This window comes from Cyanistes caeruleus, chromosome 34, assembly GCF_971803275.1.
Source record: "Cyanistes caeruleus chromosome 34, bCyaCae1.hap1.1, whole genome shotgun sequence".
Classification (NCBI taxonomy): Eukaryota; Metazoa; Chordata; class Aves; order Passeriformes; family Paridae; genus Cyanistes; species Cyanistes caeruleus.
In genome coordinates, this window is record NC_141735.1 from 1,137,112 (window position 1) to 1,152,785 (window position 15,674).

At 70.5% G+C, this 15,674-nt stretch overlaps 1 protein-coding gene across 2 annotated transcripts; it reads right to left on the bottom strand.

Moving 5' to 3' along the window:
* Positions 1–1,551: 1,551 nt before the first annotated feature.
* On the bottom strand, positions 1,552–15,521 carry SIPA1 (signal-induced proliferation-associated 1). 2 transcript variants are annotated; one of them, XM_086870979.1, is made up of 16 exons: positions 15,409–15,521; positions 13,227–14,373; positions 12,847–12,968; positions 12,419–12,604; positions 11,180–11,354; positions 10,287–10,390; positions 9,717–9,874; positions 8,289–9,051; positions 7,254–7,525; positions 6,524–6,799; positions 6,356–6,425; positions 5,801–5,888; positions 5,065–5,163; positions 4,333–4,396; positions 3,629–3,701; positions 1,552–2,064 (listed from the first exon to the last, which is right to left on the bottom strand). In XM_086870979.1, exons 2-16 carry the CDS (start codon positions 13,930–13,932, stop codon positions 1,915–1,917), a joined length of 3,306 nt encoding a protein of 1,101 aa, XP_086727105.1. In that variant the 5' UTR covers positions 13,933–14,373; positions 15,409–15,521; the 3' UTR covers positions 1,552–1,914. The 2 variants fall into 2 exon arrangements, with proteins under 2 accessions (XP_086727105.1, XP_086727106.1); XM_086870980.1 differs by lacking the exon at positions 15,409–15,521 and adding an exon at positions 14,898–14,945.
* Positions 15,522–15,674: the final 153 nt, after the last annotated feature.

Here is a 15,674-nt window from a genome sequence, read left to right on the forward strand (position 1 = left end):
GCCACCCCCGGTGTCCCCCGTGGGGCGGAGCCAGCAGAGCTCCGGGGGAGGGGGGATGGGGGGATCGGGGGGGGCTCGGAATTGCGGGGTCCCCCCGGGAAAATCCCATTCCCGCATCCCGCAGCTGCGATGGGAGCGGGGAACCCCCCCGAGGGACCCCCCCAGGACATTCCCGAGGGATTCGGGGCCGGCTCTTCCCGGGGTCAGTCCGGAACTTGATGGAATCTCCGTGGGGTGGGAATGGGGCTGGGAATGGGGCTGGGGACATCGGGAATGGGGCTGGGAATAGGACAGGAACACCGGGAATGGGGCTGGAACACCGGGAATGGGACAGGAACACCGGGAATGGGCTGGGAATGGGGCTGGAACACCGGGAATGGGACAGGAACACCGGGAATGGGCTGGGAATGGGGCTGGAACACCGGGAATGGGACAGGAACACCGGGAATGGGGCTGGGGACATCGGGAATGGGGCTGGGAATAGGACAGGAACACCGGGAATGGGGCAGGAACACCGGGAATGGGGCTGGGGACGTCGGGAATGGGGCTGGGAATGGGGCTGGAACACCGGGAATGGGGCTGGGAATGGGGCTGGGGACATCGGGAATGGGGCTGGGGACATCGGGAATTGAGCTGGGAACACCGGGAATGGGGAGGGGAACACCGGGAACGGGGCTGGGAACACCGGGAACGGGGCTGGGAATGGGACTGGAACACCGGGAATGGGACAGGAACACCGGGAATGGGGCTGGAACACCGGGAATGGGGCTGGGGACACCGGGAACGGGGCTGGGAACACCGGGAATGTTTGAGGGACCCTTTGAGGGATGTTGGGGGGGATTTGGGGCGTCACCGTTTAAAAAAAAACCGCTTTAAACCGGCGGGACTGGAGAGACTGGGGGGGACTGGGGGGGACTGGGGGGGACTGGGGGGGACTCTGGGATGTACTGGGATGTACTGGGGGGCACTGGGATGTACTGGGATGTACTGGGATGGACTGGGATGTACTGGGATGGACTGGGATGTACTGGGATGGACTGGGGGGCACTGGGATGTAGTGGGATGTACTGGGATGTACTGGGATGGACTGGGATGTACTGGGATGGACTGGGATGTACTGGGATGTACTGGGGGGCACTGGGATGTACTGGGGGGCACTGGGATGTACTGGGATGTACTGGGATGTACTGGGATGGACTGGGATGTACTGGGGGCACTGGGATGTACTGGGATGTACTGGGAGGAGCCCAAATCACAGGCGGGACCGCCGAGGCCGAAGGGTTTTTATTGTTGGGAGGGGTCGGGGGTGGGGGTCCAGTGTCACCTGCGGGGAGGGGGGGGGGGGACACACGGGGGGGGGGCAATGCCACACGGGGGGTCCCGGTGTCACACGGGGGGGGGGACAAGAGGGGGTCCAGTGTCACACGGGGGGTCCCACTGTCACTCGGGGGGGGACATCGGGGGCTTCCAGTGTCATTCGAGGGGGTCCCGGTGTCACTCGGGGGGGGGGGGGGGGACACACACGGGGGGTGTCCCGGTGTCACTCGGGGCGGGGGGGACACACACGGGGGGTGTCCCGGTGTCACTCGGGGGGGTCCCAGTGTCACTCAAGGGTGGGGGGGACACACGGGGGGTGTCACAGTTTCAGTTTCACAGTTAGTGGGGGGCACACGGGGTGGGGGGGGCTGCGAGAGCGCAAAGTGGGGGGGGGGGGGGGGCGTGCCCACCTGGGGGGGTCCCCGAGTCCTGCGGGGGTCCCACAGCTCGCGGGGGCTTCGGGGGGAACCCCCGGGGGTCCCCTGGGAGGTCGGGGCGGGTCCCCAAGGGGGAGGTCAGGGGGTCCCCGGGAGGTTTCAGGGGGTCCCGGGGGGGTTTCAGGGGGTCCCGGGGGGGTCTCAGGGGGTCCTGGGGGTCTCAGGGGCTCTCGGGGGTCCCCGGGGGTCGCAGCAGCCTCGTGACGCGGCTCAGCCGCTCCTTGGCCTCGTCCTGGCCCTGCTGCAGCCGCCGGGCGCTGCGGCGGAGCCCGCGCAGCTCTGCCTGGAGCCGCTGCTGGGCCTCCTGCCCCTGCCCCATGGAGACCCACACATCACCCCATGGCACCCCACATCACCCCATAGAGACCCACACATCACCCCATGGAGACCCGCACATCACCCCATGGCACCCACACATCACCCCATGGCACCCACACATCACCCCATAGAGACCCACACATCACCCCATGGCACCCACACATCACCCCATGGCACCCCACACATCACCCCATGGCACCCCACATCACCCCATAGAGACCCACACATCACCCCATAGAGACCCACACATCACCCCATAGAGACCCAACATCACCCCACAGAGACCCGCACATCACCCCATAGACACCCCACACATCACCCCATGGAGACCCACACATCACCCCATAGACACCCACACATCACCCCATGGCACCCACACATCACCCCATAGGGACCCACACATCACCCCATGGCACCCACACATCACCCCATAGGGACCCACACATCACCCCATGGAGACCCACACATCACCCCATGGAGACCCACACATCACCCCACAGAGACCCAACATCACCCCATGGCACCCACACATCACCCCATGGCACCCACACATCACCCCATAGGGACCCACACATCACCCCATGGCACCCCACATCAGCCCCATGGCACCCCACATCACCCCATAGAGACCCACATCACCCCATAGACACCCCACATCACCCCATAGAGACCCACACATCACCCCATGGCACCCCACATCAACCCCATAGAGACCCACATCACCCCATAGAGACCCAACATCACCCCATAGAGACCCACATCAACCCCATAGAGACCCAACATCACCCCATAGAGACCCGCACATCAACCCCATAGAGACCCACACATCACCCCATAGACACCCCACATCAACCCCATAGAGACCCACATCACCCCATAGAGACCCACATCACCCCATAGAGACCCCACATCAACCCCATAGAGACCCACATCACCCCATAGAGACCCACATCACCCCATAGAGACCCCACATCACCCCATAGAGACCCACATCACCCCATGGCACCCCACATCAACCCCATAGACACCCCACACATCACCCCATAGACACCCCACATCAACCCCATAGAGACCCGCACATCACCCCATAGAGACCCCACATCACCCCATGGCACCCCACGTCAGCCCCATAGAGACCCCACATCACCCCATAGACACCCCACATCACCCCATGGCACCCCACATCACCCCATAGAGACCCACACATCACCCCATAGAGACCCCACATCACCCCATAGACACCCCACATCACCCCATAGACACCCCACATCACCCCATGGCACCCCACATCGGCCCCACAGCGACCCCAGTGCCCCCCAGTTCCTCCCAGTCCCTCCCGGATTCCCCCCAGTGCCCCCCAATGCCCCCCAGTGCCCCCCCCAGTGCCACCCAATGCCCCCCAATGCCCCCCAGTCCCTCCCGGATTCCCCCCAGTCCTCTCTAGTCCCTCCCAGCGCACCCAATCCCCCTCCCAGTTCCTCCCCAGTGCCCCCCAGTGCCCCCCAATGCCCCCCAGTGCCCCCCAATGCCCCCCAGTGCCCCCCAGTGCCCCCCACCTCCTGCAGATCGTCCTGCAGCCGCTTCAGCGCCGCCTCCAACTGCGCCACCTTCTCCGAGAGGCTCTGGGACCTGGGGGGGCGACGGGACCCCCATGGGGACCCTCCTGACCCCCCCAGTGCCCCCCATGGGGACCCTCCTGACCCTCCCAGTGCCCCCCATGGGGCCCCCCCAGTGCCCCCCATGGGACCCTCCTGACCACCCCAGTGCCCCCCATGGGACCCTCCTGACCCCCCCTCCATGGGGACCCTCCTGACCCCCCCAGTGCCCCCCATGGGGACCCCCCCAGTGCCCCCCATGGGGACCCTCCTGACCCCCCCAATGCCCCCCATGGGGACCCTCCTGACCCCCCCAGTGCCCCCCATGGGGACCCCCCCAGTGCCCCCCATGGGGACCCTCCTGACCCCCCCAATGTCCCCCATGGGGACCCTCCTGACCCCCCCAGTGCCCCCCATGGGGCCCCCCCAGTGCCCCCCATGGGACCCTCCTGACCCCCCCAGTGCCCCCCATGGGACCCTCCTGACCCCCCCTCCATGGGGACCCTTCTGACCCCCCCAGTGCCCCCCATGGGGCCCCCCCAGTGCCCCCCATGGGACCCTCCTGACCCCCCCTCCATGGGGACCCTCCTGACCCCCCCAGTGCCCCCCATGGGACCCTCCTGACCCCCCCCGTGCCCCCCAAACTCCCCCCCCCCAATCCATACTCATCCTCGGGGGTCGCCGGGCTCTGCTGGACCCCCACATTGGGGAGCTCCCGGAGTTGATGCCCTGGGGTGGGGAGGGGGGGGGGATTTGGGGATGTGAGACCCCAAATTGGGGGGGTCCTGAAACCCTCCCCATTCCCACGAGCCCCCAGCCCCTGCCCCCCAACTCCTCCAACTGCCCCCAGACCCAAAAAATCCCTTCATCCCCTTCGATCCCCAACTGCCCCCACCCCAAATCCCTCAGAACCCCCCCAGTGATGGCATCCAGGACCCCCCAAATCCCCCCAAATCCCCCAGTGATGGTCTCCAGGACCCCCCAATCCCCCCAAATCCCCCAGTGATGGCATCCAGGACCCCCCAAACCCCCCCAAATCCCCCAGTGATGGCATCCAGGACCCCCAAATCCCCCCAAATCCCCCAGTGATGGCATCCAGGACCCCCCAAATCCCCCCAAATCCCCCAGTGATGGTCTCCAGGACCCCCCAAACATCTAGGACCCCCAAAAGACCCCAAATCCTCCAGAACCCCCCAGTGATGGCATCCAGGACCCCCCAAAGCCCCCCAAATAGCCAAGTGATGATCTCCAGGACCCCCCAAACCCCTCAGTGATGATCTCCAGGACCCCCCAAAAGCCCCCAAATCCTCCAGAACCCCTCAGTGATGGTGTCCAGGACCCCCCCAACCCCACCCAAATCCCCCTCAGCCCCCCAAATCCCCCCCGGGCCCCCTCACCCCCCCGGGCGATGGCCTCCAGGACCCCGCTGCAGGCCGTGGCCAGGCAGGCGATGACGTCCCACTCGTCCTCTTGGGGGTCCCCAGACCCCGACAGCACTGGGGGGGGGTTGGGGGGGTGGGGACAGCAGTGGGGGACCCCTCCAGCAGCGGTGGGACACCCCCAGGGGACACGGGAGAGGGACACCCCCCATGGGAGACCCCCGTAGGGGAGAGTTCTGTGGGCAGGGGACACCCCGGGGGGGTTTGGGGACATCCCGGGGGGGTTTGGGGACATCCCGGGGGGGTTTGGGGACACCCCGGGGGGACTTGGGGATACCAGGGGGGATTTGGGGACACCTCGAGGGGGTTTGGGGACATCCCGAGGGGGTTTGGGGACATCCCGAGGGGGTTTGGGGACATCCCGGGGGGATTTGGGGACATCCCGGGGGGACTTGGGGATACCAGGGGGGATTTGGGGACATCCCGGGGGGGTTTGGGGACATCCTGGGGGGATCTGGGGACATCCCGAGGGGGTTTGGGGACATCCCGGGGGGGTTTGGCGACATCCCGGGGGGACTTGGGGATACCAGGGGGGATTTGGGGACACCCCGGGGGGGTTTGGGGACATCCCGGGGGGGTTTGGGGATAACAGGGGGGGTTTGGGGACATCCCGAGGGGGTTTGGGATGGAGGGGGGGACACAGAAGGGTCCCGGGGGGACACGGGGGGGACACGGGGGGGTCCGAGCCACTCACGCCTGCCCAGGGAATGTCGCAGCGAGGGGCCCAGGGCGGGGCTGGGCTCGGGGGCGGCCGCGGGACCACCGGAAACTGGGGGGGGTCCCTGGGGACACCGGGGGGGTCAGTGGGGACACGGGGGGACACGGGGGGGGACACAGGGGGACACAGAGGGACACGGGGGGGACACGAGGGGACACGGGGGTCGCGGGGGTGACACGAGGGGACACGGGGAGGACACGGGGGTGACACGAGGGGACACGGGGGGGACACGGGGGTGACACGGGGGTCGCGGGGGTGACACGGGGGTCGCGGGGGTGACACGGGGGGACACGGGGGTGACACGGGGGACACGGGAGGACACGGGGGTGACACGAGGGGACACGGGGGGGACACGGGGGTGACACGGGGGTGGCGGGGGTGACACGGGGGGGACACGAGGGGGACACGAGGGGACACGGGGGTGACACGGGGGTGACACGGGGGTGACACGGGGGGACACGGGGGTGACACGGGGGGACACGGGGGTGACACGGGGGTGGCGGGGGTGACACGGGGGTCGCCGGGACTCACCGGGTCGGCAGCCGGGGGGGGGCTGTGGTGCGGCAGCAGCAGGTCAGGAGTGGGGTCAGCCAGGGGGGGCCTGGGGGGGGGGGGTGTGACAGTTATGGGGGTTCCCGGGGGATTTTGGGGGTTCCCCGGGGGTCGGGGGGGGTTTCCCCGTGCCCGGGGGTCACTCACGGGCTGGGGGCGCGGCCGCTCGGCTCCTTGGGGGTCTCCGGGCTGGGGGGGCCGGGGGGGAAGGGGGTGCTCTCCTCATCCAGCGCCAGCGCCTGCAGCAGCCTCAGGGTGTCGGGGGACAGCCCCCCCGGACCCCCCCCGGCCTCCCCCGCGTCGCTGTCGCCCCCCGAGTCGCTGTCGGTGTCGCCGATGTCACCGCCGGGGTCCCCAGGGCCGGGGTCCCCCCCCGAACCCCGGCCCTGCTCCAGAGAGCGGGCGTAGAGCTCCGAGAAACTCCTGGGGGGACACCGGGGTGACGGGGGGGACACGGGGGGGGACACGGGGGGGGGACACGGGGGGGGGCACCGGGGTGACACCGGGGTGACGGGGGGGACACGGGGGGGGACATCGGGGTGACGGGGGGGACACGGGGGGGACACCGGGGTGACGGGGGGGACACGGGGGGGGACATCGGGGTGACGGGGGGGTGACACCGGGGGGTGACACCGGGAGGGCACGGGGGGTGACACCGGGGACACCGGGGGGGGACATCGGGAGGGCACGGGGGGTGACACCGGGGACACGCGGGGGGTGGCCCGGCCCCCTTTGTCCCCCCCGTTCCCCGCCCCATTTCCTCCTCCCATTCCCCTATAAACACAACCCCCCCAAACCCCCCCAAATCCCCCCCTCATTGCCCCAAATCCCCCCCCCCCCAAACCCCCCCACGCCCCCCGCCCAGCCCCGCACTCACCGCCGGGGCCGCCCGTCGCGGTCGGGGGGCAGCAGGGTCAGGGGTCCCGAGGGTCGCCGGAGCAGCGCCCGCAGCCTCCGGGGGTCCCCCCGGGGGAGGGGGCAGCGCCCCACCCGCAGCAGCCGCGCCCCCGGCCGCAGCCCCGCGGTCTCGGCGAACGAGAAGCGGGTCACGGCCGTCACCACCCCCGAGGGGTCCACGCGGAACCCCCGGCGACCCCCGGCCCCCCGGGGCAGCGCCAGCTCCTGAGCCTCGCACCCCCGTGTCACCGCCTGGGGGGGGGGGGACAGGGGTCAGGGACACGGGGACCCCCAAAAGAGACCCCCAAAGAGACCCCCGCCCCCCCCGTGTCACCGCCTGGGGGGGGGACAGGGGTCAGGGACACGGGGACCCCCAAAAGAGACCCCAAAGAGACCCCCGTGTCACCGCCTGGGAGGGGGGACAGGGGTCAGGGACACGGGGACCCCCAAAAGAGATCCCAAAGAGACCCCCAAAGAGACCCCACAGAGCCCCCCGTGTCACCGCCTGGGGGGGGGGACAGGGGTCAGGGACACGGGGGACCCCCAAAAGAGACCCCAAAGAGACCCCCAAAGAGACCCTCACAGAGCCCCCCGCCCCCCGTGTCACCGCCTGGGGGGGGACAAGGGTCAGGGACACGGGGACCCCCAAAAGAGACCCCAAAGAGACCCCACAGAGCCCCCCGCCCCCCCCGTGTCACCGCCTGGGGGGGGGACAGGGGTCAGGGACACGGGGACCCCCAAAAGAGACCCCACAGAGCCCCCCGCCCGCCGTGTCACCGCCTGCAGGGGAGGGGGAAGAGTCAGGGACACGGAGACCCCCAAAGACCCCCCCAAAAGAGCCCCCCCTGTCACCGCCTGGGGAGGGGGGACACGGCTCAGGGGATCCCCGTCCCCCCCAGGTCACCGCGACAGAGACCCCCGGGGGTGTCCCCATGGGTCACTGCCCTGTCCGAGCCCCCCAGGACCCTCCCCAAACCCCCCCCAGGACCCTCCCCAAGCCCCCCCAGCCTCTCACCTGCAGCCTGGCCACCACCTGTGGGGCAGCGCCGTGGGGCAGCCGCAGCCCGAGCCACTCGCCCGCCCCATGGAAAATCTCCAGGCGCCCCTCGGAGAAGCCCCAGCCCAGCACGTCCCGGCAGGCGCAGCTGAACAGGGTCCCGGGGGGGGCGACCACCGACCCCTCTTGAGGGGCGACTTCCCCCGGAGGGGTGGCGACCGTGTCCGGCTCTCGGGGGGGCTCCCCCGGCCGCCCCCCGGCCTTTGGGGGGATCTCTCCCCTCCCCCGGTTCTGTTTGGCCGAGTTGGGGGCGACCCCCCCGCAGCGATTGGCGACCGCCCCGGGGGGCGCGGCGACCACCACGAGCCTCTCGGCGGCCACCCCGAGCAGACACGGCAGCTCGACCCCCCCGGGACCCCCCTCCGCCCGCGCCCCCCAAACCAACGCCCCCGCCACCACCGCCGCCCCTCCCCCGCCGCCAGAACCTCCCGAACCTCCCGAAGCGGAACCGCCCCGGCGGAGCCCCCCGAGCGTGGGGAGCCCCCGGGGGGGCGCGGGGAGCGGGGTCCCCCCGCCGTGGGCTCGCAGCAGCTCCTGCAGGTACTGGCGGCGGGTCCGGGCTGCCATGGCCCCCAGGCGACCCCCCCGGGCCGCGGCGTTCTCGCCGTTGATGGCTTTGGCCAGCAGGAAGGGGCGCAGCCCCGAGCCCCCCAAAAATCGCTGCCCCGCCTCCAGAGCCGGCCCGAACGGGGGGGTCTCCTCCGGCCGCACCACGGCCACGCTGAGGGAGGGGGGTGGAAAAAAGGGGAGGGGGTCTTGAGGGTCTTAAAATCCGTGGGAAGCTCACGGGAAGCAGCAGAGACCCCTCCCCAACAGGGATTTGGGGGGACCCTCCCAGGAATTCTGAGACCCCCAAAGAGCCCGGACCCCCCCAGCCCCAGACCCCCCCAGGCGAACCCCGGGGTTGCCGCAAGCCCCCCCAAGCCGAGGGTCGGGTGTCACCCCAAAAATCCAGGAGAGACCCCGGAGAGCCACAGAGACACCCGGAGCCCCCCCCAAACCTCCAGGAGATCGTGGGGACCCCCGGATGAGCCCCCTCCAGACCTCCAGGACCCCTTGGGGACCCCCCAGCCCCCCTGTCCAAAACCCCCGACCCCTGTTTGAGACCCTGAGAGATCTCCAGACCCTCCTGAGGACCCCTGGGACCCCCCAAATGAGCCCCCCGACCCCTGTCTGAGCCTCTTGGGGACCCCCCATCCCTTCAGGAGCCATGGGGGACCCCCGGAACCCCTCGTGTGATCCCCCCGACCCCTGTTTGAGACCCTCGGGCACATCCAGACCCCCCTGAGGACCCCTGGGACCCCCCAAATGGGCCCCCCGACCCCTGTCTGAGCCTCTTGGGGACCCCCCATCCCTTCAGGAGCCATGGGGGACCCCCGGCCCCACCTGTAGGAGGTTTTTGGGGTGCAGGGCTCGTGCACCCGCACCACGAGGAAAACGTGCTGGAAGTGGCTGCGGAGGGCGCGGGGGGAGAAGGGGAGCGCCCCCGGCTCCTGGAACACGATTGTCACGATATCGTTCCCGATATGGCGCTTCCGCAGCAGCTGCGGGGGAGGAGAGGGGGTCCGGAGCCCCCCAAAACTGTCACGGGGGGGATCGGAGCCCCCCAAAACTGTCACGGGGGGGGATCCGAGTGGGATCACAGCCCCCGAAAGTGTCACGGGGGAGTCCAGAGGGGGATCGGAGCCCCCAAAAGTGTCATTGGGGGGTCCAGAGCCCCCAGAACTGTCACGGGGAGGTTCAGAGGGGGATCAGAGCCCCCAAATCTGTCACGGGGGGGTCTCCAGAAGGACCCCCCCCAGCTCCCACGACCCCAGGGACCTCCCCGAGCTGCCGGTACCTGCCGGGGGTGAAGAGCAGCACTGGGGGTGGGGACCCCAAACCCTACGGACCCCCGTGACCCCTCTGCGACCCTCCCCACGAGCCTGGGACCCCCCTGAGGACCCCCCCCGGTACCTGCTGAGGGTTGCGGGGGGTGAAGGGCAGCATGGTGCTGACGTGGAACATCACCTCGTAGCCGTGGTACGTGGTGTACAGCGAGTGCGTCCCCGTGGAGTCGGCTGAGGGGGCACGGCCTGAGCCCCCACCCCTCCGGGGACCCCCATCCCTCCAGGGACCCCCACCCCGACCGGGGAACCCCCACCCCGACCGGGGAACCCCCGCCCCGTGGCTCTGTGTCCCCTCTGTCCCACATCCCCCTGTTCCTCCCTCCCTCTCCTCGCTCTGTCCCCATCCCAGTGCCCCCCAGTCCCGTGTCCCCCCCTGTCCCCCGTGTCCCCTCCATGTCCCCCCAAGCCCCACATCCCCTCGTGTCCCCCCCCCCCCGGCCCAATGACCCCCCAAGACCCCGTGTTCCCCCCTTTTCTGTATCCCGCAAACCCCCCAAGCCCCCCCGTGTCCCCTCCATGTCCAACCAGACGCACATCCCAGCGTCCCTCTGTGTCCCCCCACATCCCCCCGTGTCCCCCCGTGTCCCCAATGCCACCCGTGTCCCCTCCATGTCCCACCAGCCGCACATCCCAGTGTCCCCCTGTGTCCCCCCACATCCCCCCGTGTCCCCCCGTGTCCCCAATGCCACCCGTGTCCCCCATGTCCCCCCGTGTCCCCCATGCCACCCGTGTCCCCCGTGTCCCCCCGTGTCCCCCCGTGTCCCCCCGTGTCCCCCGTGTCCCCCATGCCACCCGTGTCCCCCGTGTCCCCCCGTGTCCCCCCGTGTCCCCCGTGTCCCCCCGTGTCCCCCCGTGTCCCCCATGCCACCCGTGTCCCCCGTGTCCCCCCGTGTCCCCCATGCCACCCGTGTCCCCCATGTCCCCCCGTGTCCCCCGTGTCCCCCCGTGTCCCCGGCTCACTGCGGGTGTCCAGCTGTGCCCGGTAGCCACCGAAGCCCCGCAGCCTCACGCGGGTGCCCAGCAGGGTCAGGAACTGCTCGAAGGCGGCTCCGGGCTCCTCGTTGTTGTACATCTCCTCCTCCGAGCCCTGCCCCGCCCGGCAGTACAGCACCCCCACCTTGCGCTGCCGGCTCACCTGGGGGGCCGGGGGGGAGGGCACGGACCTCGCACGGGGGTCCCTGTCCCGTCGGATCCCACGGATCCCATCCCCATGGATCCCACGGATCCCATCCCATGGATCCCATGGATCCCATCCCATCCCCATGGATCCCAACCCATCCCCATGGATCCCACGGATCCCATCCCATGGATCCCATGGATCCCATCCCATGGATCCCAACCCATCCCCATGGATCCCATCCCATCCCCATGGATCCCATTCCATCCCATGGATCCCATTCCATCCCATGGATCCCACAGATCCCATCCCATCCCCACGGATCCCATCCCATGGATCCCATGGATCCCATCCCATGGATCCCATCCCATCCCCATGGATCCCATGGATCCCATCCCACCCCCATGGATCCCATGGATCCCATCCCATGGATCCCATCCCATGGATCCCAACTCATCCCATCCCCATGGATCCCATGGATCCCATCCCATGGATCCCATGGATCCCATCCCATGGATCCCATCCCATGGATCCCATCCCATCCCCTGGATCCCATCCCATCCCCATGGATCCCATGGATCCCATCCCACCCCCATGGATCCCATGGATCCCATCCCATCCCATGGATCCCATCCCATGGATCCCAACCCATCCCCATGGATCCCACGGATCCTATCCCCTGGATCCCATCCCATCCCAATGATTCCATCCCATCCCAATCTCTGGGGGTGTCCCCCATCCCTTGGGGGTGTCCCCTGTCCCCTGAGGGTGTCCCCGACCCCTTGGGTTGTCCCCAGACCCCTGGGGGTGTCCCCCGACCCCTGGGGGTGTCCCCCATCCCTTGGGGGTGTCCCCCATCCCCTGGGGATGTCCCCCATCCCTTGGGGGTGTCCCCCGACCCCTGGGGGTGTCCCCCATCCCCTGGGGGTGTCCCCCGACCCCTGGGGGTGTCCCCCGACCCCTGGGGGTGTTTCCCATCCCATCCTCCTCCCACCCCCCCCGTCCCATGGGGGGTGACGCGCAGAGACCCCCGAGCCCCCCACCCCGGCTTGGTGCGAGACCCCTCCCCACGCCCCCCTCACCCCCTGCTCGTCCAGCTTGAGGAGGGTCTCCTGCACGGCGGGGGAGGGGGCGAGGCGCAGCCCCCCCACCGCCAGCCCCGGCAGCAGCAGCTCCAGAAGCTTCCGCGGGGGGACCCCCCGTGCCCCGGGGGGGCGGCAGCCGGGGGGCAGCGCCTCCTCCAGCACCGACCCCCGCAACGTCCGCAGCTGGGGAGGGGGGCACGGAGGGGTCACTTTGGGGGGGGGAAGCACCCCCAGAATCCCCCCCCCCCCCCACGCTGGGGGTGCTTCCCTGTAGAGCTTTTGGGGACCCTCAGGTGCCCCCACCCCATTGATTTCGCTCATCCTTAACCCCCAGCGACCCCTGAGCCTCACGCCGGCCCCTCTGGGACCCCCAAACCCCTGATTCCCACCCCCCCCCGCGGTTCCCCCTGCGCCCCCCGCCTCACCTGGCAGGTGCGCAGGATGATCCTGTGCAGCACCTGGGGCCGGGCTCCCTCCTTCTCCTCCCGCCGCAGGGACACGGCCACGGGCCCCAGCCGGGGGTCCTCACCCAGCAGGTTGTGGTGCTCTAGGGGGGGTCGGAGGGGGTCGGGATCCCCAAAACCGCCCCCCAGCCCCCCTACAGCTCCCCCCGGGGGTCTGGGGGCTCTCACCCGGCAGGTTCTGCCGCTCTGGGGGGGGGGTCAGGTGGGGACAGGACCCTCACAGCCCCCCAAACACCACTCCCCCGCCCCCTCCCCACCTGTCCCTCGCTGTACCAGTTGTATCCCCCCTCTCCCGCGCCCCCCCGACCCCCATTTCTTCCCCCCCTCGCCCCCAGACTCACCTTTCCCATAGAAATATTTGCGGTAATACTCCGCGCCCTCATCGCTGTGCTCGATGGGGTGCGGGGGTCGCGCCCCCGCCGGGGGCTCCTCCAGCACCGCCACCGCCGCATTCGGGAGCTGTCCGGGCCCGGGGGGGCCCCGGCGGGACCCCAGCCCCGGCTCCTGCTCCCCCCCGGTCTCGCAGCAGAAGCGGGGGCAGCTCAGCACCAGCGCCTCGGGGCCGGGGGCGGCGCGGGGGGGCCCGGGGGTCTCCTCGGGCTCCAGGTGAGCGGCAGAAGCCCCCGAGATGAGGCCGGGAGGGCCCGGGGGGGGCTCGGTGGGATCGAAGAGGATGCTCTGAACATCGTAATGGGCGAGGAGGGGGCTCCAGGGTGGGCGGGGGAAGAAATCGGGGTCCCCCCCGCCCGCCGCCAGCCCCAGCAGCAGCAGAGGGTCGCGGAAGCGGGGGGACGTGGGGCTGCCCCCCCCCGCAGCCTCCTCGTGGCTTTGGGTGCGGCTGCGGGGGGAGACCCCCGCCGGGGACCCCCCCTCCTCCGGGGACCTCCCCAGGGCCGCCTCGCTGCTGCTGCGCTGCCGGGGGGCTGCTCCCCCCGGGGAGGGGGGCGGAGAGGGGACCCCCCCAGCCGCCACGGGGAGGGCGGGGGACGGGGGCGGCCGGGCCAAGGGGCCCCGCATTTTGCGGAGGAAGAGGTCGTCGGACTGCATGGCACCCCCGAGACCCCCCCCTGAAAATCACTAGGACCCCTCAATTACCGCCCCCCGGGACCCCCAGGGACTCCCCAGGACCCCTCCGAGACACTTCGGGACCCCCAGGGACTCCCTAGGACCCCCCCGAGACCTCCGGGATCCTCAGGGAACCCCAAGAGACCCTCAGGGACTCCTTCGGGCCTCCCGGGGGTCTCCTGGACCTCCCCGCCCTCCGGAACCCCCCCGGTTGTAGCGGGGATCCCGCACCCAGCGTTTTGTCAATGGGAACGTGGGAACGGGCCCCGCGCCCCGATTGGCTGCCCGCGGATTCCCGCCTGCGGGAGGCCCCGCCCCTTTTCCCACGCGCCCCTCTCCGGGTCGGATCAATGGGGGTCGGACCCGGTTTGGGGAGGGGGCTCCGGCCGCGGCGATCGCTGGGGCGGGGGGCGACGGTGACACCTGGGGAGGGACACGGGGGTCAGCGGGGGGGGGCTCCTCATCCCTCCCCCCACCTCCGTGTCCCTCTGTCGCTCCGTGTCTGTCCCTCCAGCCCCAGACACCCCCAGACCCCCTTTACCCCCCCCCTTCCCCCGCTGCAGGGACCCCAAAACGGTGCTGGGGGGGTGGGGAGGAGGCACCTGGGACCCCCCCCCTGGACAGCGGGGTCCTTCCTCGGCCTGGCTCCTGGCTGTGCCCCCAGCCGCCCCTCGACTCCGGGGGGTTCCGGGGGGGGGTCTGGGGGGTTTTGGGGGGGGTCTGGGGGAAGTTGTGGCACCGGGGGATGTTTGGGGGGGGGCCCGGACGTGCCGCCGCCAGCGGTTTCCTGCCATCCAGGAAGTGTCGGCTGCCGACGGCCCCCAAAATGCTGCCCCCCAACAGCTCCCCCCACCCCCCCGCGCTCACCCCCAGCACCCGGGGGTCCCCCTCGTCTGCAGCCCCCCACCCCCAGCACCCCCCCGGCACGCCGAGCCCCCGCTCCTGACCTTGCCCCCGGCGTGAACTCGGGCGTCCGGCCCCCCCCAACTTCCCTTCTCCAGCTGCAGGACCCGGCGTCCGGCCCCCCCCGCCCCCCACCGAAGGAAGCGGCGTCCGGGCCCCCCCCCCGAATCCCCCCGGCCCCTCCTCGACCACCCCCCATCTGTTAAAGCCACCTTAATCTGGGGGGGGGACAGGATGGGTGACCCCCCCCTCCTCCTCCAGGTACAGGTGTCTCAGGGCGGGGACTCGCGGGGGGGAACCCCAAATCTCCTGGGACCCCTCCCCAAATTAGAAGTCGGGGCTCTGGGGAAAGGCCTCGGACGAGGGTCGGGGGTCGGGTCGGGGGGGGTCACACGGAGTGGGGGGGTGGGGGGGGCTGGGCACGAGGTTTTGGGGTTTGGGGACACCCCGTGCCAAGAGACCCTCGTGTGACCCCCCCCGCCCCCGAGACCCTTCCCCTGGGCACGACCCTCATGGACCCCCCCCCCAAATACCCCCCCCCCCCCTCATTCCTACCTCATTCCACCCCTCCTGTCACTGTCACCGTCCTGAGATGGGGGTGTGGGGGGGGTCACCCCTGCGGGGGGGGGTCCCGGGTATCGGGGGGGGGGTCCCAGCCGTGCCGGACCCCCCGTTCCGAGCGGCTGCAGCGGCTCAAGGGGCCCCGGCGGCCGCGCTCCCCCCCCCGGCCCCCGCCCTTCCCTTCTGCCGCTTCCTCCCACCGCCCCGGGGGGGTGGGGGGGCTCACAGGGCCCCTCCTGACCCCCCCCTCACCCCATTTG